This window comes from Galleria mellonella, unplaced genomic scaffold (assembly GCF_026898425.1).
Source record: "Galleria mellonella isolate WM207_F2 unplaced genomic scaffold, CSIRO_AGI_GalMel_v1 utg133, whole genome shotgun sequence".
NCBI lineage: Eukaryota > Metazoa > Arthropoda > Insecta > Lepidoptera > Pyralidae > Galleria > Galleria mellonella.
In genome coordinates, this window is record NW_026441990.1 from 2,993,621 (window position 1) to 3,020,637 (window position 27,017).

A 27,017-nucleotide genomic window follows, 5' to 3' on the forward strand; every position below is an offset into this window, starting at 1 on the left:
TCTAACAGTCCTATTAAGACCTCTTGTATAAATTTTTCTTAAATATCTTACAAGTAGAGAGTCGTCTATGACCGTCTAGTTACAACGTTATTATATCAGTAACACGTAATACATGGTCCATTCAGCCCGTACGCTCTACTCTAACCATTTCAAATAGCGTCTAAAAGCTTCACCGAGCTAAAGCGTGTAGCAAATGGCACACAACAAATGGTACAATCTCTCTACAATTGTTGCCTAGTTGTACTGGCGTCCAAGGGTTGTTACAATTTACAATACAGTTCAGGGAATAGTATATAATATGTATATACATGTATGTATATACATATATGTATATACATGTAGATATATATCTACAGTAAGATTTCTATAGAGCGTTTGAATAGGCGAGTAGAAACTTGATTTCATTGTATAATAAATTTAGCTCATTGATTATAATTATCATTTATATATAATACTAGCTGTTCCTCACGGCTTTATCCGTGTGAATTAGTAGATAAAGTATTCTGTGGTGAGTTGGGATATATGTTGTTCAGCCGTTTATTTATTAACCGACTTCAAAAAGAAGGTTTTTAATTCGATTGTATTTTTTTGTTATCTTAAGTTCTAACCCAATTTGAAAAATTGGGTATACTTACAGTATACCCTTTCAGATAAAAAACTGAATAACAGAACTAAAAAAACAAATAAAAACTTTCGCCATAGATATTTATCAAAATCTATTTCAGTAGTTTAATTTTTAAATCAAAACAAGTGCTTTTATCACAATTGAAGTCGGATTTTTTTTGCGGGACACGATTTTTAATAATTATTATACTCGTAAATAGATGACAAACATAGGAGATAATAAAGAAAAACTGCTATGACTTATTAAAAACAATAGAAGTCAAAACAGTAATTTTTACATTTTTTGTTTGTTTGTATTTCTGTTTTGGTATCACGCAAACACTACTGTACCAATATGGATGTGCTTTTCACATGTTATGATGTTGTTTTCAATATACCTTCTAGAAGTAATCTACTTTATGTGTCATCATCATCATCATTCCAGCCATTATCCATTCACTGCTGAATTCTACGGAGGAGGTAGGTCTATGACCTACCTCCTCCGTAGAGTGCCATAAGGAACAGTCCTGATCCACCTGCATCCATCGACTCTGCATAACACATTTGAGGTCGTCACTCCATCTAGTGGGGGGGGGGTCGTCCTACACTGCGTTTGCCTGTACGTGGTCGCCACTCAAGAATCTTTCTGTACTTGTGCGCAACAAAACAAATAATAAGGCCAATAACAGCCATCTTTGATAATTCAAAAATGAAAAAAATTACCAAGTCCAATAATATTATTTCAGTATATCTACTTAAATAACATTATTATATTTGTGTAGAGCCACTTTTGTTGGAAGCCGACGCTTATTGTTTCTCAGAAATGTGATAAAAGTAAAAAAGTTAAAAATTAATTCGTACAAAATTGTTTTTGAGACATTTGTTTGCTGAATGTGTAAGTGAGATGGTTCCGTACCTAATGTTGGAATGCGGCCTTGAACTTTGTGAAGTTGCCATATTCAGCTCCCGGAGTAGACGTCTCGCTAGAATAAGCACGGTACGGATAGCAAAATAAAATATAGTGAATGAAACATGTACACTAATAAATAACTAATATAACAATAACTACATTTTTTCTTTCTTTCTACATTTAACTAGATAAAAACTATAATACCATGTGGTCCCGGCATAGAATATACCACTTCTTCCTTTCCCGTGGGTGTCGTAAGAGGCGACTAAGGGAATTTAATTTTCGAGTGATGGGTAGCAGCGTCCCTCTTAAAACATCACCAGAAGCCTAACTGCGGTTGCCGACTTGTCTGCCAACCGTGGCAATTACTGGCAAAACCTCTTTTATGGGGAAAACCTATATTTAAAATGATGAAAATGGTAACTTTGCTTGTGAAGATGAAAGTAGATCAGTTAGCCTGTCGTGACGATTTCCACAAGATTTAATTACGACCGTTTCCAGAGGGACGTGTGGAAGCCGACCTGATAGAGAATATTGCTAGCTAGTGGACTATTAGATCTTCTATACTGACAATCCCTATTTCGCCAGTTAAATATGTTGCATCTTTTTTTTTTATTTATTATCACAAAAATACAGAATTACAGAAATCTAAAGGGTATTTGAAAAGTATTTGATATTTTTGTTGTGAGATATTTATTAAACAACTATCGTGTTATGTTAGTATTTATGATTGTTGGCACTTAGTGGACCTTTGTACATTTACTTATATTGGGACCGATTCTGAAGTGCCACCTTTCAAAACTTATTCCTTAACCTAAAATATTAATTTGAGAACTTCATAAGATTAATGTTTTATGGACCATCATAAACTGAAATTATTATATAATTTTACTTAAATCTAATAGAAAATTAGTCCATATTGACTCTTACAATACGATTTCAGGGTAATATCAAATTAAATTTTATATTTAAGAGATAGGTATTGAGGTTGGATATCATATGTTGCATGTGATATCCAACCAAAACTAAATATAGTAAAACATTGCGCAAAATTTCAAGCGGTTAAATTGTATAATAAATTACCCAATGAATTAAAAATTATTGAAGATTGGAGAATTTTGAAAATAAAACTTTATACCCTTTTGTTGGAAAGGTGCATCTACTCAATTGATGAATTTTAAAATACTCTTTTAATATTTTGTGCCTTACTAATGACATTTATAAATTAATTGTAATGTAATTTTTGACAATTATTATTGGTTATTTTGTTGCTTCATATTTTTTTTGTTTTGTTACATTTTATGATATCTTCTTGTTACTAATAAAAACATTCAACGCAATGTAGTATTATAGCGAATAAAATTGAATTGAATTGCATCTTAGGATCGACCCCATTGTGAGAAAAAACACTTCACAATTTCGTACAATTGTTCGAAATTCTTCATCTTGGAAAATGTTTAAACGGCGAAAGTGGTTAGATAATTTATTATCACAATTGTGTCGTTCGTGTGAAAATCGTTTTTCCAATAATATCAATAACACTAAATGTTATCAGCAAGGTTTTTCCTCAATCTTTTTCCAACCGTACCACCCCATTCTTAGTGACAGGTGTTCACACTAGTCTCACATCTCATTCGGCGGGTCAAAGTCGGTTATTCCTGTCCGTACGTCACGGACGCGGGTCTCGGGCATTACGTCACCGGCCCTGGACGAAGGGGGTCGTCATTTCTGCTTAATACATCACTTTTCACAAAAGGTTTCAATGACACGACGAGAATAGGTGTACCTTGTTCACAAATGCGAGGCGAAATGGAAATATAACACTTATATTTATCGCTTCATAACTAATTCTGTTATAGTTCTATTAAAGCTTCAACTTTTGACCTTGGCGTCTGTATTTCTGGCGAAGGCATTTTTAGAGAAATTTTATAATTGTAGTACGTATATACGTAATGTAAACAATTTATTATTTTTTTCCTTAGAAATAAAAGCGACATGAAGGCGAAAAAAATTAACAACCGAAATTTTATTTCATTAATCCATAACATTACAGACGTTTAGTTATAAGTAGCTAATAATAACATTATAGCTAGGCATCGGTAATTTGAATACCGATCCGATATCTATATATCGAGATCCCCTGGACATTGATGATTCACTAGAGGGGCACGTTGTACAAAAGAGGAATAACATCTGAGTCCTTAGGAATGACAACGCATGGGGGGTATCATGGGCGAAACAGTATACTTTGTTATGTCCATGGTACTGCTCATGTCAGCCGTCAGCTTGTTTGCCATTCTAAGTTGCATAAAAAAACATTGAAGGCGGATAAAAGGTCATCACCCATAAAAAAGTCTTATCCAATATAAATTTTAACTTATTCGGAAATAGATATCTGACCGATATGGGCGATATCGGGTCGAACAGGTTGGCATCGTTATTGGACCAGTTTGGACCATATTGTAACTAAAATGTACATATATTGCTATATGTTTTTTTTTATTGGTAAAAAATGGAATAGTAACGGGATACGCTGGCGGGGCACCAGTGAAGGGTGATCGATGAGAATAAAAACAGGCCAGTTAGCCCATCATGATGAATTCATCAGGAATTAATCATGATAGTTTCCAGGGGGAACCGCGAGGAGGTCGACCTGGTTGGGTATATTGCTAGCAATGGGATACTCAATCTCCATTACTAACAATCCCTTTCCCGCCTATTGCTATATGTTACTTATCTCCTAATTATAGTCATATATGGATTTAGTAAAAACAACTCATTGCACTGTTCTGGATTTAATTATAGGTTTTACATATATTTTTCACGCAACTTCGTACCCTGGATTTTGAAGTAAGTGACCAATTCTAGATGGAGTATCAAAGTAAAACATACACTACACATTAAGTTAGTCCTTCAAGGACGTAACTGTGAAAATCGCTTTAAATTTGATATAGACAGAGAGACACAGAATCAAAAAAGTTTTGACTTCTATTGATCTTATTAAGACTCCTCATATAAATTCTTTCTTCATTATCTCCCATGTACAGACTACATCTAGATACAATTTATTATCTTAGAAAGAATGGTGTAATGCATTTATAGCTTATGTACCTATTATTAGTGTTCATTATATTCTACAGGCTTTTAACCGTGACTTTGTTCGCGTGACTGGGTTATGTCACCATACAATGTAGTATACGTATACCAAATCATAAGTTTTAAAATTCGTACTGATTGGTTAAGGCGCTACATAGTAACATACAAACAAACTCACTTTCACTTTTATAATATTAGTAAAGGTTAGAATTCTGTCATTGGCATATTAGTAGAAAATATTTATACTTAATTTTATTTGTTGAAAAACTTTACAATGCCCTTATTTTTTATTTTTTTATTATAAAAAATTATTTAGAATGTCCTTAATAAATAAATATTAGTTTACATATATTTTCATGTTTGTTTATTTTCAAGTTCCTACAGAAGTAGACACCAACGTGGACTTTCAGTCAGCCCTTTAACAACTTATGTGCATCCCTGTGCTCTGTCCCGCATTTCTTTTGCCCCTAATAACAGCCCCATTGCTAGAGGTCGACCTCCACGTGGTTTCCTCTGGAAACCATCGTGGTTAATTCTAGTGCAATTCGTCACGATGGGTTAACTGATCTGCGTTCATCGTCACTTATCATCCCTCACTGGTGCCCTGCCTGCGCTAACGGTATACGCGGACCATTTCATTATCACCCATTAAAAAAAACAGCAGTGAGACTGATGCCCCAAAAAGGCGATGTTTGTACATAATCTTTCTTTGATATCATTATTTAAAATTTACTAATTGCTACCTTCAATTAATCGAATTTCAAAATGTAAAATGTTGGCAAACTGTTTTCCCTAATTAAAGAAATTACGTAAACTCAGCTCATTAAAAATTGTAAACAAATCCCTAATTAATGGGTACACCTAATTAGACTGTTCGTCCTTATTAATATTATAAATGTGAAAGTGAGTTTGTTTGTTAGGTAACAAATATAACATATAGTTATAATGCCATGACAATTTAACCAATCACTATGAAATTTGGTGTACACGTTGTATTTTCCGAGAGTTGCTATAAAATTAAAAATGCCGAATTTCCGATATAATTTTCCGTATATTTTTTACGCCATATTTTACCAGACAATATTTTTTTATTTCTACATTATAGCAAAGACATATTACAGATACTGCCTTAACATACCGCCCGCCATGGACACGCTGACGTGTCCATACCATTGAACTGACTACAAATTCACATAAAAAACCACAAATACATATCTAACTAATACCAACTCCATACATATTCAACCGAATTTAACATAAGACCCAAATTCTTATAACTTAAAAATATGTAATACAAATCTTTTAAAAATATTTTTATTTAGACTTCTACCGATATTTTGGTATCACACAGTAGATTTCTGTTGTATTTTTTTTTTTTAAACTACTTTTAGAAATTTTGTACCATTATAGTAGATATAAAATTCTGCGCCATATCTACTTTAATCTACTTTATATTATATCTACTTTAAATTAACCATGTTATTTTTCAGTTTCCGATATCTCTTTATTAATATTTCCGCTATATTACTGTTTTATAATTTTCCTTAGTAAGTTATTTTTATATTATTTTTGTACATGTACATCTACAATTTCTATCACTATACATATGTTTATTAATACATTTTATTTTCCTTTTGTAGCATGTATCGTATTTGAGATTTGTCTCAGAAATATTTTTATGTTCTCTTATACTGTCGTGATAAGGTACGTTTACCCTATATCCTTTATTTTTCTTTTTAGTCCATTTTCCTTTTTCTAAATTTACTTGTTTCGAATATATCTTTTTATCTTTAACTTCATTATACTCTTCTTTATATTTTTCATATTTTTTATTTAATTTTAGTTCGGATCCGTTATATATTTTTTCAGGTTGGTTACCGGTGTTTTTATTATAATATGCTCTAAGTCCTCTAATATGCCTTTCATAGTCGTAAGGTGGATTTATTGCCGAAAACAATTGTTCAAGTGAATCGTCTTCGAACTCCGATTTATTATACGTATTAATACAAGCGTGCATTGCTGTCAAATATGAAGGTTGTGAATTAAATGAATTTGTAACACCCGATATTATCCAACCAAATACAGTTGCTTGAGCTATTAAAGAACCTTGCACACTTTTCCTCAAGCCTTCCTTTATAATCTTACTGTAAACGTTAGCACCTAATAAAATATCCACTTTGTTAGGAATGTAATATTGTGGATCTGCTAAATCTGAGTTGTCTATGTCAACCCACTTCTCAACAGTTGCATGTGTGATTGGAAGAATGGCAGTTATAGATTTCAAAACGTAAGCTGTAACATTTATCTCAAAACTAGAATCGATTATGGACTGTATCTTTAAATGAACCACTGATTTTGATGTAGTATTCCTTTCTCCTCCGACTCCATGTATAATGCTATTTGTCGGAGTATTTGAACCGCAGCTTCAGTTATAAAACAGGCCTCCGAGCCTTGATCTATTAATGCTCTTATGATCCGATGTCTCCCATTTTCCGACTCAGCCTTTACCAGGGCTGTCGTTAATAATGTAGTTTTATCTGATCCTCCTGTCGAAAAGCAAGACAAAATTGGTGTAGAATGACATTCCGTTTGCAATTCCGATTTAGATTCTGTTGATGTCTCTATTTTAGGCGACTTATTATTATAAATCTGTTGATTCGACTCCGACTCATCACCGTTATCGCCAAATTGAGACGTAGGTACCGTGTTTTTCCGTGGATGCAATAAAGAATGATGACGTCCCTTGCAAATACGACATCTAATAGTGTTATTACAATGTTTAGCAATATGATTGGAATATAAACAAATAAAGCATATATTATTTTTCTGAACGAAATCGCGTCGAGCATCAATACCAATAACCGAAAACTTTTTACAGAAACCCATTGTGTGAGAACCGCAACAATATTGACAACTAAATGATATGTTCTTCCGTTCATCAATTATATCAACATTAGCCGTATGACATTTTATTGATTTATTAACCTTAGATTCCAGAAACTCCAATGCCCTAAATCTATTAGTGAGAAATTCCTTAAACTGATCAAATGTTGGTAAACTGTCTGAATGAATACTGTTAGCAATATTAAATTCCCATTGCCTTTTAGTTTCTGGATCTAACTTTAATGAAATAATATGAATAACAATGATGTCCCAATTTGTAACATCAATGCCTAAACTTAACAACGCTTCTAAACATTCAGTAGTTGTGTCGATTATATCTCTAATACCAGCTGCAGATTCGACACTACAATTTCTTTGATTAAGTAACCTTTTAAGAATACTATGTGATAAATATTTTTTATTATTGTACCGTTCCTCTAAAAGTGACCAACATCTATTATAATTAACATCTGCAATTGGTATATGTCGCAATAATTGCTCGGCTTCCCCGGCCAAATATCCCTTCAAATAATGAAGTTTTTGTACATTGTCTAAATTCTCATTAAAATGTACTAATGATAGAAACAAATCTCTAAATGTGGACCATTCTAAGTAATTTCCACTAAAAATTGGAATATTTATACTGGGCAACCGAACCTGAGATGACTTTGTACTACTCTCCGTTACATTTGTTTCTACTTTCTTATCAAATGTATTTAAAATTTGTTTTAATTCACTTTTATATTCTAAATATAGCTCTTCCGTCTTATCATAAACCTCTTCAGTTACATAACCTGAATTATTTAATTTACCTAAGTCACTACAACGCATAAGGTCCCTGTGACCAGAAAAGAATTCAACCCATAATGACTCTACTATCTCGAGTCGTATTTCGATATATTCCTTAGTGAGTCTATCCTTAGGACTCTTTTTAAAATTTGATTTATTTTTATTTATCCTTGAATGTAAATCGTATTGACATTTAATAATAGAATCCATATTCGTTAATGTTAAAGAAAGTTAGTTCTATTCTAGTAGCAGAACAATAAAAACAAAACATAAAACAATAAAATTTGATAACTACAAACAAAAAGTTCTCATTGTCTAAAAATAATTACATTATTATGCAACTTACATAAAATTATGATACGTACAATTTTAAATTTCGAACGCAACGACAACTCTCGGTCAAAGAAAAATCAAACTTTAATTATAATACAACAAAATTCAAATGTTCATGGAATTATTATATCACTAAATTTGAAAGTTCGTAAAATTAATCGATAATTTTAACAAGAAATGTTTATCTTCTTTCCTCAATATGTAAAATCTTCTATGAATTCACTACTTTGATGTTATTCTTCTATGAATTCACTATTATTTAACATTATTTATCCACGTCAAAATATAAAATATTTATAATGTACTCACAAACTGAGCGCACACAACTCACTCCGAAAGCATATTATTAATTTGCCGTAAATTTTATTGATATTCCGTGCACCATCCTGATGACCACTGATGCTCCGTGTCTCCGTGTCGTCAACCTCGAACTGGATACCGCTCGTACGTCAATCCTCCAGGAATTACTACCTGATTTATCTACTGTTACTACGTCGAACCTTGACGCCTTGCAAATGTAGATGATAGACAATGACCTCTGCCAATTATGACGTCGAGAGATAGCTAATATTACCAATAACTATCTGAAAACCTGAAAATTCTTCACTAATCCGATCCGACCCGTAAGGACCAATGTTTAATCCGAGGTTGATATAAAATTAAAAATGCCGAATTTCCGATATAATTTTCCGTATATTTTTTACGCCATATTTTACCAGACAATATTTTTTTATTTCTACATTATAGCAAAGACATATTACAGATACTGCCTTAACACACGTAGTATATGGGATGGAGAAGCATATAAGGCACACACTTTTTATCGGAAACTAGTAAAAAAAAAATTCTTGTATGTTCTCGACTAGAAACACTTCCTACACTAGATGGAAGAAAAAAAAAATTACGTGTGTAAGCGTCAATATTTTATTAAAAGTTAAAATGAGGGCGGCAAGAAGCATACAGTCCAACATCAGGTGAGCCGTATGCTTGTTTGCTACCTCAGTGGCATAGAAAAAAATACACTCCACCAAATGAAAGATGGCAATCATTACCTATGGTGTTCGTACTTTGTCATATCCCACCCCTCAAACTGCAACACAGCTATAAACTGTGCTATATTTGCATAGCAAGTAGCATTGGTAGAAACACAAGTGGGACAAATGTACCCAAGCAGATGACTTCTGTACAATATCACACTCTGGTAATGTACTTAATGGCTTACAAGAAAAACAACAAGTATTATTATAATCTATTTATTGATCTCATAATGCAATAGATAAGTCTCGATGAAGTGAGTGAAGTTACAGTAACTCGATAACAGTATTTAAATAAAATTTATAGCAATAACAGCGTACTTATATAGTAAAATGATTTTAAAGGGCGATGGCTTCAAGGAGTCAATGTTCCACATGTAAATTATTCAAGTAAGAACCGTGGTACATGTTTTTAATTTTACATGTTTAAGTTGCATGGTTTTAATTATTATTTAACTTATAACAGAAACGACTTATGCAGGTTTTAATTATTTTGTAACTTATGAAAGAAATTGTTTACACGGTTTGGCCCGAGTGTAACATTTGTTTTGACGATTGACAAGAAGTAAAAGATTTTCTTTTGGTTCTCGTAAATAAATAAATAGGTAATTAATTATAAATAAGTAATAAAATAACAAATAATAAATAAGTATATTACCGAATATACCGAAATATGTTCCTTGTTTTTTTTTTTAAATTAATGTCTAATCAATTTTTTATTAAAGAAAATACAGTTTTTTTTTTTACTTATTTTGAATGTATATTTACCATAATGATTTCTGACGTATAACAGGTGGCCTTTTTTTTATTTGTGAAAAACGATGGTATTTAATAAATTGCCTTCAGTCCTATTACGTAGTTAATTAAAAAGGGGCATCTTATAAGTCAAGTCAAATTTCAAACAAAATTAATCCATTATTTACTGAATGATCATTTTAAAAAGTAGGTATCTTTATAATACAACCATTTCGTAGAGTATGAGTATGCTTACTTAATTTACTTGTACATTTACTAGGTTTTTTTTAATATTATTCTTATTATTTATACTCACTGGATAGTTCGAGAAGAAACTTATATTCTTTTGATACTTTACTTTATTTTAATATTTTAATATAAATGTATTAAAATTATCTTTTAAATAACTTTTAATTATCCGGGGGGGGGGGATTGTTAATAATGCGGACTACCAGTTTCATTGCTAGCATTATACCCTATCAGGTCGACCTCCACTTGGTCCTCCTTGAAAACCATCGTATTGAATACCAGGTGTATTCATGACAGTGGATTAGCTTACCTGCCTTTAAATTCTCACCTATTATCCCACACTGGTGCTCCGCCAGCGTATACCGTTAGTGCAGGCGGACCACTCTATTATCGTCCATTAAAAAAATACTTTCAATTGTTAGTGCATCATATGGTAAATATTATAAGGTTTCTGAATTAAATAATATAAATAATATTAATCAGTGTTATGTGATATCAAACCATCGCCCTTCACTTGCCTATATCTAACGAAAGTTCGATTTTCAATAATCAAACCTGTAACAATTTAATTTATCCATGAAGACTAGCGCTAAAATAACTTTGGCATCGTTTTATTTCATACAGTTATATTTACAAAGCTAATTAATTAAACTTAACATTTTAATAGGGGCACTTCAATCGCAAATATTTTAAACAAAAACCAAAAATACATTTAAAATAAACCAATTCAAATAGTACATATTATGATACAAAAAAAGTGTCAATTCTTGCATCGAGAGGCAAAATTCGATTATTGCATTTAAGCCATAGACCATTCTTAAAAAAATAGTCTATGGTTTTTTGCAAGTTTATTTTTTTAAGCAAATGATTTTTTCTAAATATAAATTAAACATTGGGTAATGTGGAATAGGATTGTGTTTATGTATAATCTATTTTTATACTTGGCATATTTAGTAATGAAATCTTAACGCGTTTTTTTACTGATTTTTTATAAGAAAATAGATAACATGAATATTTGAAAATATAACCAATAAATACAAACAAATAGCTGAAATGAAACATTTTTATTTTAGCTATTTGTTTATTCTGTACAATGTTATTAAAAAAAATCTACCAAAATTTTTTACTAACTATACCCAGTATAGAAAAATCTGATATTGGTGTTCACACTGCAGTTTTCATTAACTTATTTATAAAGATTGATACCAATTAATTCAACTAAATTACATAATGATTAAAAATTATGATACATTTTTATTATTTTGTGGGTGCATTTATAATAATATTTTTTCTATTATAAAATTTCTGATATAAACTTAATTTAATTTAAACTAAAATAACAAAATTAATTTTCGCTAATAAACGGGGAATTTTATATTTGTTTTTATAAAACTGCACATTATCTTCGATAAAATCGTTTTTTTTTTTGTACAATATTTCGCATGACAAATTGATTAATTTTAAATTTTAAAAACAATAGTCAAGAATTGGTTGCCACTTCGAGCTGCAAAAAATAAATAAAATAAACAAATAATAAAGTCCTATCAATAAAAAAATCATACAAATAATTCTATTAAATTTAATTGCGTTTATATAATATAATAATTTAGAATTGTCGATATTTAAAACACACAACTTAATAACAACTTATTAATAAAATAACATCGAAACATCTATAAGGCAAAAATCACATGTGTGCGTGAGTAGTGACTTTACAGCGAGACAATGCGAAACTTTCTTATTTTGTATTTACTTATGTATTCTGAAAAATAAGACACCAAAGCCGCAGGATTATATTTTATTAAATTTTCAGGTGATTTTATATTTTAGCATTAAACATAAATCTAAGTTCTTAACTAATAGGGAATTTACTACATTTCTGACAGGTATAGATAAAATAAAATCAAACCAAGTCACGAATTTTTGTCTTTTTCTTCCTGCCTTTTTCCTATATCTATTTGAGGTCGGCATAATATGTTTTCTTCTACCATTCATCTCTATTTGCAGTCATCACACTAGTGACTGCCTTTTTGTCCATGTCATCTTTCAAATAGTCCATCCATCTCTTTTTGGACCTTTCTTTACATTTATAACAATTCACATTTATACTTAATACTCTTCTTACCATATTCTCTTCTGTTATGAATTTGTGTAATACCATTATTTATCCATGTTATGTGTCGTATCAAATCGTATACTGATTTTCCATTTTTTCGATATGTTTTTTCTATTGAGAGTATATGCAGCTTTATGCCTATTTCGTCATAGAAAATCCGATATGACCGTACTTAATTTGCACTCTGCTGGCAAATTGACAATTTCCTGTTATGAAATACGATACAGAGTTAATTAATCAATTAATAAAAAAACATATTGCCTCGAAACTTCATTTAATTAAATGAATCTAGCACGGAAATTACTGGAACCGTATTTAAAACTTCCATAATATGTGCCAACTATTCTCAATTATCGGATTTGGTTCAAAACAAAATAACGAGCCCGAAAGTTAGAAGTGATTTTGACCGCGATCCGTATTACAAACTAAACGTATTAACTGGATATGAATTGAATTTGCTTCTAATATCATATAAATTTATAACTATTATTAACTAACTAACATATTATGACCATATTCTAGGAAGAAAACAAGTTTTCGTAATTGGCGTGATTACATGAGACTAGTTATGTAAGTGCATAAAATAAAACATGTTGTTTTTTATACAACTTAGAATGGCAAATAAGCTGACGGCCCACCTGATGGAAAGTGGTAATCGTCGCCTATGGACATAAGCAGTACCATGAACATAACAGAGTATACTGTTTCACCCATGATACCCCCTATGCGTTTCCATTTCTGAGGACTTATTGTTATTCTGTACCCTGTAAATTCACTGCCATATCCCACCCTTTAAACCGAAACACAGTCATGCAAACACAAGTGCTTCACGGTAGAAACACGAATGGGACAGAGATACCCAAGCAAACGACTTTTGTACAAAGTCTCCATCTGGCACGATAAATGTAGAGATCTGATGACACTCGATTCTCTCTGCTTATCCTGCAAGGCAAATAGTCTGAAGGTATATAGCCAATTATTAATCGATTTTCAATCGCCATTGAGCCAATTCCAAAGAGAATCACTGCGTTACTATCAAACTAATATTAAAATTTCCAGAACACTGTCAGAATTTAGTGTCTAGGGACTGTTTCAAAGAGGATCGCTAGCAATTGATCAATTACTATTTAAAAGTTTTCATTTTAGACGTTTGATCACAATAGAAATCGGCTGACTTTATTAATGAAATAGGTTAGTTTATTATTAGTCGGGAAGTAGCACAGGTATGAATTTTTAAAAATTTGGAGCATAGTTATAGGTTGTAAGGCATCCCGTTCTTATTATTTGATATCGATGTATGATAGGTATTGCCTGTTATTGTGGTCCATTTGGTGAACCAATGTCTCATTCGGCGTACGAAAGACACCCGCAGGTATTTTGCGTTTCAATTGTCCTTAAATGAATTTCCTTTAAACAATAACTACTAAACATTGATTATTATTACTATACTTATATTTTGATGCATTCTTATTAACCCTAGCATTTGATTTGTTTTTGTTTTAAAGTTATACATATCGAAAGCTATTTATTTTGTACACGCACTGTATCTGAATTTTTTTTTATGTAATCACCATCACCTTTTTTGTGAAAGTTTTCATCAGTATAATTTGTACTGTTCGAGGTAAGGGTCCTGGTGACTTGTAATACAGGTTTAATGTGTCCATGGTACTGCTCATATCTGTAGGCGGCGGTTACCGCTTTTCATCATGTGAGTTGCCAGCTTGTTAGCCATTTTAAGTTGCAAAAACAAAAAAAGATAGGATGTATGATATTTCTTACATAATAAAATAGTATTAATACCTAGTACAGGCACCAGCTCCCACAAATAATATTGTTATAATATTTTGCAAGTTATATATATTAAGTCCTTAATTGTTTGTGGTGAGAAATAATAATAAATAAATAAAACTGATTCTAATAAAATTTAGAATTAAAAAAATTTGCAATTACTTATAATGTAACGTAATATATAATTGTGAGTCGACAAATTATTTGTTATATGTAATAAAGACTCATTAATACAGAAGAGTTTTAAATAAAAAAAAAAGTATTCACGGAAATTGTCAAATTGCTAACAAAAGTTAATATTTTAACCTCATTATTCATGATAACTGTAACCTTCTTCAAACCTATTTACACTATTACACTGTTTTTTTTTTTACAAATTTAGAATTTATTATAAAAGAAAGAGACAAAACAGTTCAATAGCTAAAATTAATAGGTTTATGAAAGGTTTGACGTTTTTATGAGTAAGGAGGTAATAGTTAGATGGTATTTAATTTTTTTTTGTAAACAAACAGTCACATATTTGATTCAGGATCTCTAAATAATATATATTGATTATAAATTCAATTTAAGCAAGTGTAATTTCAATAGAGGATTTCATATAAATTCAACATAGTTATCTATTGCAGTTCGTGCCACAAAGTAAATGGATTATATTATAAGACAGGTCTAACGGATCAGGCTATCGGGATCTAGTAACCGCAGTATCGCAAACTTGGTACAAACCCTCCTTTCAGAAGCTATGCATAACTATTAGCTATTGAGTCCTACCGCAATTATATCCGGCGGCTTTGATGTAGCTCGGCCTTAGAAGTTTACTGTACAAGAAGATTCGGTTGTTTTCTAAAAACTCTAGCAACTGAATATTGAATCAGATTAATAGGTAATTATACTAATTAAGTTGCTGGAGTATTTAGAAACGTTCCATTCTTGGTGTAGGTTCTTATGATCTAAATAATTTAAATGCGTAAAACGAAACGCTTTATAAATTCACACTTTCTCACGATCTTTCGAGAATTAAGCAAATCGGTCCTTATGTTGGTAGCGAACGAAATAGTATTTAATAGATCCTTAATTTGTTCTAATTACAATTCTAACAAACAAGATTCGACTTTGACACAACCGAATTGAGATCATATCGTAATCATATCAAATACACTTCAAATGATAACGACAATGTTCATTTGACGTCTATCTGACGTGATTCCCTCCGTTTCGTTTTACGAATTCAATTAGTTTTTTTTTTTTTTAAACTAGACGCATCTAATTCTTTTTCAAGTCTTACTTCAGATAATTCAGATACTTAATTCAGATAAGCGAAAATTAAATAAATTCAAATTTGTCCATGCACAAACAATGTTCTATATGAACAATTAAATACTACGAATGTTTTAATGAATGCTTAATTAACTAGTATATTTACATAAATATAAATTACTTATACAGAGACGTTTACAAGATTTAACGACGCATTTGGCACTTAGGTCTTTCCTTCATTTCGAGCATTTATTCGGTACATTTTACCTTTTGGATTTTTCAACACTTTATTAGTATCAAGACTCGAGAGTTTGCCATTACACCATTACCTGTAACAATTTCACTGTTTTTGTACGTATTTTAAAATAAAGACAAAATCAAAAAGTAATAATAATTATTACAAAAAAAAATATTTATCTGAGAATTTTTTTTTTGTAAGAATAATAATTTATTTTTTTTAATTAAAATTTTTATATCTTCTTTGTATTAAAAAGCTGCAAACTAGATTGAGGTGACAAATGTAATCGAATAATTATAGGTAAGACTAAGAATATTTATTTGCAAATAAGAACTCATACAAAACAAAATTTTGCTTTTGAGTTTGGTTATGTGATAAATTACTACAATTAGATAATGCCATTGATATGATGGAGTAATTTTGATATTTCATAACATAAATAAATGAGGTCGATTCGTCCTCATTTATTTCTATCTCCAAAATTAAAATTTCAATTTAGATAATGTAAAGAAATATGAACTAAATTAATAATACATTTGAGTCGATTTAATTTTGTTTCTAAGTGATCTAAACGTATCCTAATAATTTCGCAAAACTCTAATTTAAAATCTTAATTTTAGAGATGTATTTGGAGTTATTTAAAATTTTGTTTTGTTACAACTGTTGTAAATACAGTACAATATATTGCCAGTATCAAAACAGGATAAATATGTATCTAAGTAATTTCATATGCATACAATCACCCAATTAAAATTTAAATCCATAATCGGAGCACTACATTATGATACGTTGTGTAATGGCAACTTCGTAACAAAGTTTGCTTTGGAAAGTTATATACAAATATTAAATTATGTTCCATTTTCACCTGTGCTTCACTGGAAGAGTGCTTATGTTTAAAACTTTAATTTTAACAATACTTTATTGCTATTTAAATTTCAATTTATTAAAGATATACGATTTTAAACAAGACTAAGTCATTAACGCACTAAAACTTACTAAATTCAAAATTGCATCTAATTAGTTTAAAATCCTTATTAATTTTAATAAAATATTTTTTTTAACACGCTATTGGTCATTAATGAAAGTTTATTTAATTTACTACTTAATAATTAAATGAAATGACTAGAACATGCAAAATTTTAAGATGTGAATGAGCAACTTTTGTTTAGGATCAAATATATAATAATCTAAGTTAACATTACGCACGTTTTAACCGACTTCAAAAAAGGTTTTTATGGATGTACGAGTACACCGATTCCTCGCAAATTTACGAACCGATTCGCATGATTCACTTCATTGATAATGTCCACTTTCAAGATGGTCCCGTATTAGTTTCATTAATGAAGTCGGTTGTTTTATGTAAAAAAAAAAAATAGTATCTTACAAAATTTTGACTTATTGTAATTCTGAATTTAAAATACATTTTTTTGTTTTTGTGTTCATTTTGTAAGATACATAAGAATACGTATGATAATTATCTAAATCAGAATTATTATTACAACTGTACAATTAATGTAATTTAGAAATTACACTTTACCATTTTCGTCTAATGCGATTTAAAATAATTTTGATAAAGAGAGTAATATTTCGCTGTTATATTTTTTATACTAATACTGGCACAGAACAAAAAAAATGATGTAAGTGTTACCAACCTAAAAAAAGTGTACCTATTAAAATAATTTTAATTTTTAATATAGCAATATGATCTTGGCTGATAATTTTACATGTATTCTCTTATAATATTCGTATTGTATTTTCTATGGTTTAATGTTATTCGTGTAGTAGTGTTATAGTTGTATAAAAAATTAATTTGTGTTATATAAATACTATGTGTTTTAAAAAGATTAACAATTTAGTTTATTACGTCTTCTTAGTTTGAAATTGTTATTTGAATTTGTAAAAAAAAAAACAAAAATAAATAATTAAATTTTACATTTTATTTAAATTTAATAATTTATATAGATAATGTCACGTATTCCACTATTTTTTGTTCTGTGGTGTATTTGTATTTCTTTTTTTTTGATAAGAGATCCAATGCATTGTTGCAAAGATCCTTACAAAAGTAGTCAAAATATACTTAAATAGTTTCGTCTTAATTATATTTTGACATTTTGTATAAAGGAAAATTAATATTATTTATTGATTAATATATGTCTTTTTTGTCATTACCTGACTATAATAGTCAAGTTTAGTGTTAAAAGAATTAATTATTCAAATACGAAGGTCAACGCTGCTAATGATGACAATGATTTTTTTTATCATTATTATTCATTATATGAACTTCTCTTACCGAAATCACGTGATGACAATGACACTAAGATAAGGTAAGACTAACGAACGTACTACTAAGATCACATAACCCATTGACTAAAGAACTACTATCAATTCCTTTATTTGTCACTAAATGAAGTATTGCGTTGTACTTAGCTCCGATTATACGCTTGTGATCGAATTTATATACAAAGTATCCTATAAAGGGTTTTGAAAACTTTGAAAAAAGAAGCTTGTCCACATTGTCTTTAATTATTAGCAAAAGGGAACTAAACGCATATGGGGTGCGTGGACTGGATGACGGTCGGAGATTGATAACTAGTATGGAAGGTTGAAGAAATAACAGTAGTCAATCTACTAATAATAGTAGTCAATCTTCAAATATTGGTAGTAGCACAGCTTAGATTACATAGATAGTGTCTCCATACAAATGATTCGAGAAAAGCAGGTAAACTTTCATACAATTTTGCGTGTTAAATACTTATGACTTCTATAACTTCTTTATTTATTTTCTTTTATAATTTCTGCATCTTTTTAATGCGTAAATACTCATTTTATTTATTAAATATTTAAATATTGATACGTCAAGATACATTATCTGTGTAAATTTAAAGTACACTAATAAAAAACGAGTCAGCTAATTTGACAATTGGCTGACAACAAATTGACCCGTTTTTGAGACTCGATGCTCTATCTATATAATGTAAGTAGCACACATAATAATGTTAGCAGAATTAAATAATTGTTAAGCCAGCAAAACCGAAACCGTCAAACATTCATAATTATTGTCCTCATAATCTTATTTGTATGACGTAAATATTCTAAGATTAGGTCTCTCGTTTCAACCTTATTACAATGCAAAATTTACTAGCTTATCTTGGTCGCCTGGCTTTATTTGCATATATAATTTTCAAGTAAATACTCGAGCAGTTCAAATATCCCTTCTCTGGGATTATAATATACATACACACCCTTTACTACAAAGATACAAGATTTTTCGAATAGTTAAGTATTATGTTTAAATTAACAGTCTATAAATTAACTATATTATTATTTGGTACAACTGGGATAATTTAGGACCCCTAGCTGTTTTTTTTTATACTACTACGATAGCAAAGAAGTATACAGCCTGTTTGATGGTATGCAGGGTTACTATAGCCTATGGACGTCTGTAACACTAAGAAAGTCACTCGCGCGTTGTCGATTCTTTAGAAACTTTATTACACCCTTATTGAAGAACCTCATGCTGTAGTCTCTAGGGAAAACCTCGCCAGAAAGTTCATTTCACAATCAGAGCATTCGTGGGAGGAAGCTTCTCTGAAACTGCATTGTGACCATCGTGACCATTTTGATTCTAGGGTGTGAGTATGAATTCCCTAAGTTTAGTTTGAATTGGTTTAGAAATATCCTTCTACTATTTGATGAGGCAAAGCATAGGTGTATCTTATAATTCTTCCAATGTTTCATATTAGCATATCTATTAATTGTCGACTCTGTAATTCTTGATTTACAATATGTTGTTTATTTCTATAATTATATTGTAAATACAGTTATATTTGTAAAATAAACAACAAAAAAATATAACAAATTTAATGTTTCATATAATGTAATGTCCATTTTTTGCAAAGGCATTAAGAATATATAAATTGAATAAGCAACGAAGGAGTACCTATTCTTTTTATGTGTCTGAGTAACAAAAGAAGCGACCATAATAAGATTGACCCAAATTGCCATACATCCTCTCGGAGATGTAACCGAATATTCAATAAAGAACCATGTGGACAAGCTTTTAAAGTTGCTATAAGATCATTCTGTAGTTATGTCTTATAAGGCTCGATACATACTAAGGCTTTTGTATAAACATATACATTATATTTTATGTCTGAGACTATTATATAGTAACGAGATTTATAACTAATTTTACTTAAATTCCCTCTTAACTGCAGGTATCAAATGAACCACGTTGCATCAGTATGTATAGTGCCTTATCTTTTATTTTTTAATGGCGTTTTATTTTAACAATGCAATCAAATAAAGAATAGAAATAACTTGATACCATTTTGACAGATGTCAAAATTAAATTAAAGTCAATATATATATAAACAATTGTTATTTTTTGTTTTTCAATAATTTCTTAAAGGATTCAATATGCTCCTATTAGAGAAATTTTCGAAAAAACAAAAGCAAGATACAAAAGAGTGTATCTGACCTTTCTCTTTAATCTTTTATTTAAAGTGACAATCGTTCGTCAAGTTCGAGGTCATTCACCTTGCTATTTTTATCTTTCCATTGGAATTCGAATTAAAAATATCCTAATTGTTGAATTTAATTGATATTGTGCAAAATAATTGAAAACAATTGGCAGTTATCGAGTAAATTGAGCGTTAATTCGATTTATTTTGATTGATCATTCAAATAGCCGTTAATTGATTTTATTTTGATTGATATTCAAATCGAGAAACTATCATGGTTAATTCCTGATGAATTCATTATGATGGGCTAACTGGCCTGTTTTCATTCTCATCTATCACCCTTCACTGGTGCTCCGCCAGCGTATCCCGTTAGCGCGAGCGGGGTTGCCATACCATATTAACCCATCAAAAAAAAAATAGTCATTAGTAAAATATACCTACTTACCTAAATCTCTTATCGCAGAGAGTAAACGAAACCACTAACATTTATATTCGTTTTTCGCTCATGCTTTTTTGGAAGAAATGTAAATTTCCATTTATAGAGCATTCTCTGCCTTCATCCTTTTGATGTTAAAGATTTCGAAATAATCTCTATTTTTTATATACATATACTCGTTTTACAAAATAACAGACAAGCAGATTTAATTATATTTTATATTTAAAATCAAAATGCAATTAATACCAAAACTTCATCTATTCATACAAATAATAAGGAATTGCTTATGTACCTATAATCTGCCCTTAGGAACACCAAAATTTAATATGACACAAAGGCATTGCTGTGTAGTATAACCTTTTAACAATTCCTTAGGTTTTGATTATAAATGATCTCATAAATTCAACAATTTGATATTTTTTATTCTTCTTTACAAGTAGTAATAATTACAAATTCGATACAAATTCACTGCAAAGCTACTGCCAAACATGAGCGACGAAAGCAATTATGAAGTAAGGAAGAGACTCCGTCGCTTTATTCGGCGTAACAATATTTATTTGTAATTTTACGTGCTAAAGTGTTTAAACTAGTATAATAAAATTTATCACTTTAAACGCCTTTTATTTTTAAAAAAGACAAGAGTTTTTTATTTTGACATAAACAGATGTTAGAGACCCTTTTGTAGTAAGATGTTTAAACATTTATTTATCGCAAGTTTAACTGTATTAGATAGATAGACACTCTTTGTTGATTCCTCCAAAAGATTACAATAGTAAACTTGCTATAGATACAAAAAATTACAAGAATTTATACGTAATAGGTATACTTAAAAAAATAAATACTAACAAGCATGCGTTCTTTGGACGCTCTTGCTTCGCGGTTTAATGCGCATGTTTTGCGTTGTTTCGCATTTTAGACTCTCCCATCGCGATTTGCCGCGCATGTTTGACTGTAGCTTAAATAAAAAACTGAGTAAGGGTATATTATTTAGAAAAAAGTCACTCGAAAGAACAATTCGCGTAATATACAAGCGCACACTTCAAGACTTCAACGAATAGTAAGTTCATTACGACACAACTCATAGTTTATAACCTAGTTATCACAAAAATGTTTGATGTGTAGAGTCCACTCGTCGACAGCAGACATTGTAGGGATATGGAAGTGTTGTACTAAAGATTTAATGGGATTCAAAGAGTAATACTTAACATCTTGTCTATTTCGATCGTATATTACCTAGAAGAGAAGACACGGTATTAGTATTAATTCTCAAAAATATCTATATCTTTTTTTTTTTTATTTATTTGGAAAAAGTAACAGTTACAAAATAAAGAATAATACATAATATACAAAGAAAACATTGAGTAAATTTGCCACCAACACCGTTTACCACAGTTTCAATTCAAATATAATATAAATAGCTGAAGCAAACAAGAACAGTTAAAAACTACATGAATCTTTTAGAGATTAGCTATTTAAAAGTGCTTGGGCGTTTATTAATAATATCAACATCATTAAATAAAGCGTTATATGTATTTAGAAGTCTATACAAAGGTGACCCGTTTTTCAGAATTTGTACGACAGCGGCTAGTGGCAAAAAGACTATTTGGATAATGGCAAATCTTTGATCAACAATTCCATCTAGATACCTCATTGATATTCTAATTATTAATAGAGCTCCTATTTTTAACATATTAAATGTACTATTAAATTGGACGCCCTTTTTATGAAACTTGGAATAGCAAACAAGCTGACAACCCATCTGATGGAAAATGGAAACAGTCGTCTTAGACATAAACAGTAACATGGATATCATCGAATATACTGTGAATCCCATGATACCCGTTATGCGTTACAATTTCTGAGAACTATGTTACTATACTTCTATACACTGTAATTTCACTGCTTTATCCCACTTTTTATATTGATACACAGCCATAGAAGCTAAGCTACTTAATAGCAGAAACACGAATGGGATAGAGGTACTTTTGCAGATAATTTTGTACAAAGTTTTCGTCTGGTACCTTAGTCCCCAAAAGGTAATAACCAAACCTCTTCATCACTTAACCAATCACTATGAAAATCCGTATACACGTACTATACGTATACGGGATAGAGAAGTATATATAAAGACATATCATTTTAGTTATAGAAATTAAAACGTGTTCCAAATTTATTTTAACTATTACAATGTTCTGTAATTGTCTTTCAAATTGGAAAATTTGCGCGAAAAAAGGACAAAACACTTAATTAGCTAAAATAGGTTTTTAAGAGGTTCAACGTTTTTTACGAATAAGAGGGATAGGCTAGCTTTTTATCGTGGGTCTGCGAGCCCTATCTTATCTTATCTTAGCCCTATCATCACTTTCCATCAGGTGAGATTGTGATCAATTGTTGGACCCTTTCAATATTAAAAAAAAAGTTTCTCACCAAGAGCACAACTCCTCGTCCTTCCACGTGTCTCAGTCGAGGTTGCCCCCGTTCCGCAGGCCGGCCTTCGTCTCCGGCGGTACCTGTTTCCTGAAGCAGTCGTCCAAGAATGACGACATGGTACGGTACAAATGCCGCCTCACGCCGTCCAAATTGTGGCCTTCATCTGGGTAAATCTGAAGAATACCAAGTAGGTTACGTACTCATATTAATCAGTATACTTATGTATATATTTACTTTATATAGAAAGAGCGTCTCCTATACAAATGCATCTGAAACAGGTCAATTTTTTATTCAAGTGTGCGTGAATAGGATACCATATATTATTATTTTACTCAGTATGTGGGAGAATATGTATATTATAAGGTTAAAATGAAAAATAAAAATGTTACAAAACTCTTATAAACATTTTTGAAATACACAGGAGAAATATTATAAATATTTTGATTTATATTTGAGTAGAGTATAAATATATTTTCGTTTTTGAATTATTGAAAGTGACCATCAATTGAATTAATATCTGTATTTTAATTATTAATACTCATATATTTATATAAAAAAAATATCGACATCGGGGAATTTTTTATTCAAATTCTTGCAACACTGTAAAATGGAAATGAAATGAAAGTTTTTTTTTTTTTAATTTAAATTTTGATATCTATATAATCTAAGATGTAATACTTGCCATACTTTTACACTAAGTTTCCATCTAGTAAAACATACCTGCAGCCTGAACATGCTGCCCTGATTGGCCAGCGACTTAGCCAGCGCCATGGTTTGCTGAATGTGGACATTGTCGTCTGCTGTTCCGTGAACCAGGAGCAGCATCTTGTCATGCAATGCCGCTGCCTGCTTCGTCACATCAGCGTCCGCGTACCCTCGATAGTTGCCAGTTGCGTTCGGAAAACCCATGTAACGCTCCGCATATGCTGATGCTGTGTGAATTATGGCAATAAACATACAAGGTGAAATTGTAATCATTAGTGGAACGTAAAACTAAAAATCTAATCGTGCTATTGAATTTTTTTTTATACAACTTAGAATGGCAAACAAGCTGACGGCCCACCTGATGGAAAGTGGTAACCATCGCCTATAGACATGAGCAGTACCATGGACATAACAGAGTATACTGTTTCGCCCATTTATGCGTTTTTTATGTTATTCCTCTGTACAGTGTTTCTCTGCCATATCCCACCCTTCAAACCGAAACACAGCCATGCAAACACAACTGCTTAATATATATAAAATGGGATAGATGTACAAGCAATCGACTTTTGTACAAAGAGTTCTCTGGTAAAAAATATATTAAGACGGAAATTTCGTGAACTGTAAATCAGATAATCTTGAGTTTTCCATATCATACATCCCATACTTAACAAATAGCTCATCATTACCATATTTGCCGTTAACTGACCACTGCTGAATATAGGAGGCTTGCCAGTAATTGCCACGCTTGGTAGGCGGTTTTTAGCTACTAGTTATAATACCGTGTTGTCCCGGCATAGATTGGTCTTCCTTCTTTTCCAGTGACTATCTTAAGAGGCGACTAGGGGTATTTAATGGTCGAGGAATAGGCAACAGCGTCTCTCTTAAAGTATCATCAAAACCTTACTGCAGTTGCTAATTCGCTTGCCAAGTTTGGCAACTACTGGCAAGCTCCTAGTCCTATATTCAGCAGTATTGTTATTATTTTGTAATCCGTCAAAATCATTATCTTTAAGATTAGTCACAGAACTTCTCTTTAATATATACACATACAAATACAAATGTTTAATACAGATTTAATTTAAACGACCATTTATCACACGTAATCCCTTATTACCGTAATATCGCCAGCGTACGATGGGTGTTAGGGCGATTCCACAGTGAAACACGTTGAGCGGACTCGCGAGCGCCAAAGCCGCGAGGAATCCACCGTGAGCGCGGCCCCACACCGCCACGCGGCGAGCGTCGATGAAATGCAGTGAGTCACGAAGATACCTAGGATTTAAAAAAAAAACGTAGTACCACGGTATATCATAGTAAATAATTCTTCTATATTCTATGATAGTTCCATTGTGAAATAGAGAAAAACTCTCCGTGACTCTTTAACAAAAGAACCATTCGACTCAAAGTCAACTTGTTTGACTCCATTGACTAGATTGTACTTGGTCACGATATAATAATAGTTGTTTTTGTGTAAAACAATAAACTCAGTACACAGATATACCATATTTTTGTTTTATTTTAGAAATTTATTTCAAGTTTTTCTCATTCTATATTATGCTATCTATATTCTGTATGCTTATATATATTTATTTCACATACAACATATATGGGACATATCTATAGGAAAAAATTGGCAAGTATTCTGCTTTCTTGGAACCCATAATCATCAAATCTTGAATACCCATCTACTAGTATAGCTACTACCACCATTTATGAATTCTGTCGCTAAGTGCCTTCAATCTAAAACCACAGTATGCAAATACCGTACTTTCCGTTTCAAGGGTAGAATAAGGAAGTGAACTGTATGTCGCAAGAAGAGGGATTTTGCGAGGATATATTGCCTAAATGATCCACACATGAATGTAAAAATATCTGAGTTTTACGCTGGGACTCGACTGGAATCCTCAGAAGGCAGCCAAGCATCACCCTACTGAATTGTCATTGCATGTAAATAATTCAAGTTACAAACAAGTACTTAGTAAATTCTATTATTACCGAAATTGAAGAATTGAAGATACGAAGTTACTGAGTAAGTAACTAGATAGTTACTTACTCAGTAAGTTCTACAATTACTACTCTGTTTATCTATGGTACTGCTGATGTCTATAGGCGACGGTTACCACTTTCCATCAGGTGGGCCGTCAGCTTGTTTGCTATTCTAAGTTGTATAAAAAAAATGAATGAATAGTTATTTACTCAGTATCTTCTCTATTACTACAAGTAAAGATTTATTGATAACAAACAAACATTTACTTACTCAGTAATCTCTACTATTACTACAAGTAAAAATTTTTAGATACTATCAAATTATCTGCTTTAGCAATTTCTATAATTACTGCAAGTGAAAAATTGCAGATATGAATAAATAGTTGCATATTTAGCAACTTCTACTCTAATTCTTGCAGTAATAAAAGTACTGTTATCGCAAGTAAATAATTTGAGAAACGAACAGAGTTACTTACTCAGCAACCTCCAACTGATCAGCCAACTCGACAGTACCAAGTCGGCGGTGTAACGTGTGATGTGCACCCAGGCCTCTCCCACCAGCTCCCCGCGCGTCCACCGACGCCAGCACCGCGCCCGCGCCAGCAGCTAACGCGCCCCAGTCGAGCGACCAGCGCTCTGTTACCAGCTGCGTTCCTGGTGCCCCGTGGCTGTAAAGGTCCCTTATGAAAGAATCTATAACTTTATATGAATAAACTTCTCTAGAGTATCTACCTCTATATATGTATCTGGCAGATACGCATTTACGATAAGACCGCCTTTTATGCTTCCACTCATTTGTTATCTTTTAGTACAATCTTTAGTATAATTAAAGATTATGTCCCGTACAAAAACCCAATTCAATTGTGACAAAACCAGTTACATATTTTTGTCTAAAATTAAACTGATTTTAATAAAAATTTTATGGGGCCAATCTGTAAGTATATCCTTTTAGATAAAAAAAATATAATT

The 27,017-nt window shown here is 31.2% G+C and overlaps 1 protein-coding gene across 2 annotated transcripts in view; it reads right to left on the reverse strand.

The window, feature by feature from the left end:
• Positions 1-20,774: 20,774 nt before the first annotated feature.
• Positions 20,775-27,017, reverse strand: part of LOC113511244 (inactive dipeptidyl peptidase 10) — a 202,909-nt gene continuing 196,666 nt past the window's right edge. For both annotated transcript variants that reach the window (XM_031912149.2, XM_026894862.3), the window contains exons 15-19: positions 26,525-26,716; positions 25,177-25,334; positions 24,078-24,289; positions 23,355-23,530; positions 20,775-22,160 (exon numbers count right to left, since the gene is read on the reverse strand). In XM_031912149.2, the coding sequence (XP_031768009.1) occupies positions 23,387-23,530; positions 24,078-24,289; positions 25,177-25,334; positions 26,525-26,716 (706 nt within the window). In that variant the 3' untranslated portion in view covers positions 20,775-22,160; positions 23,355-23,386. The remainder of the gene's footprint in view (positions 22,161-23,354; positions 23,531-24,077; positions 24,290-25,176; positions 25,335-26,524; positions 26,717-27,017) is intronic.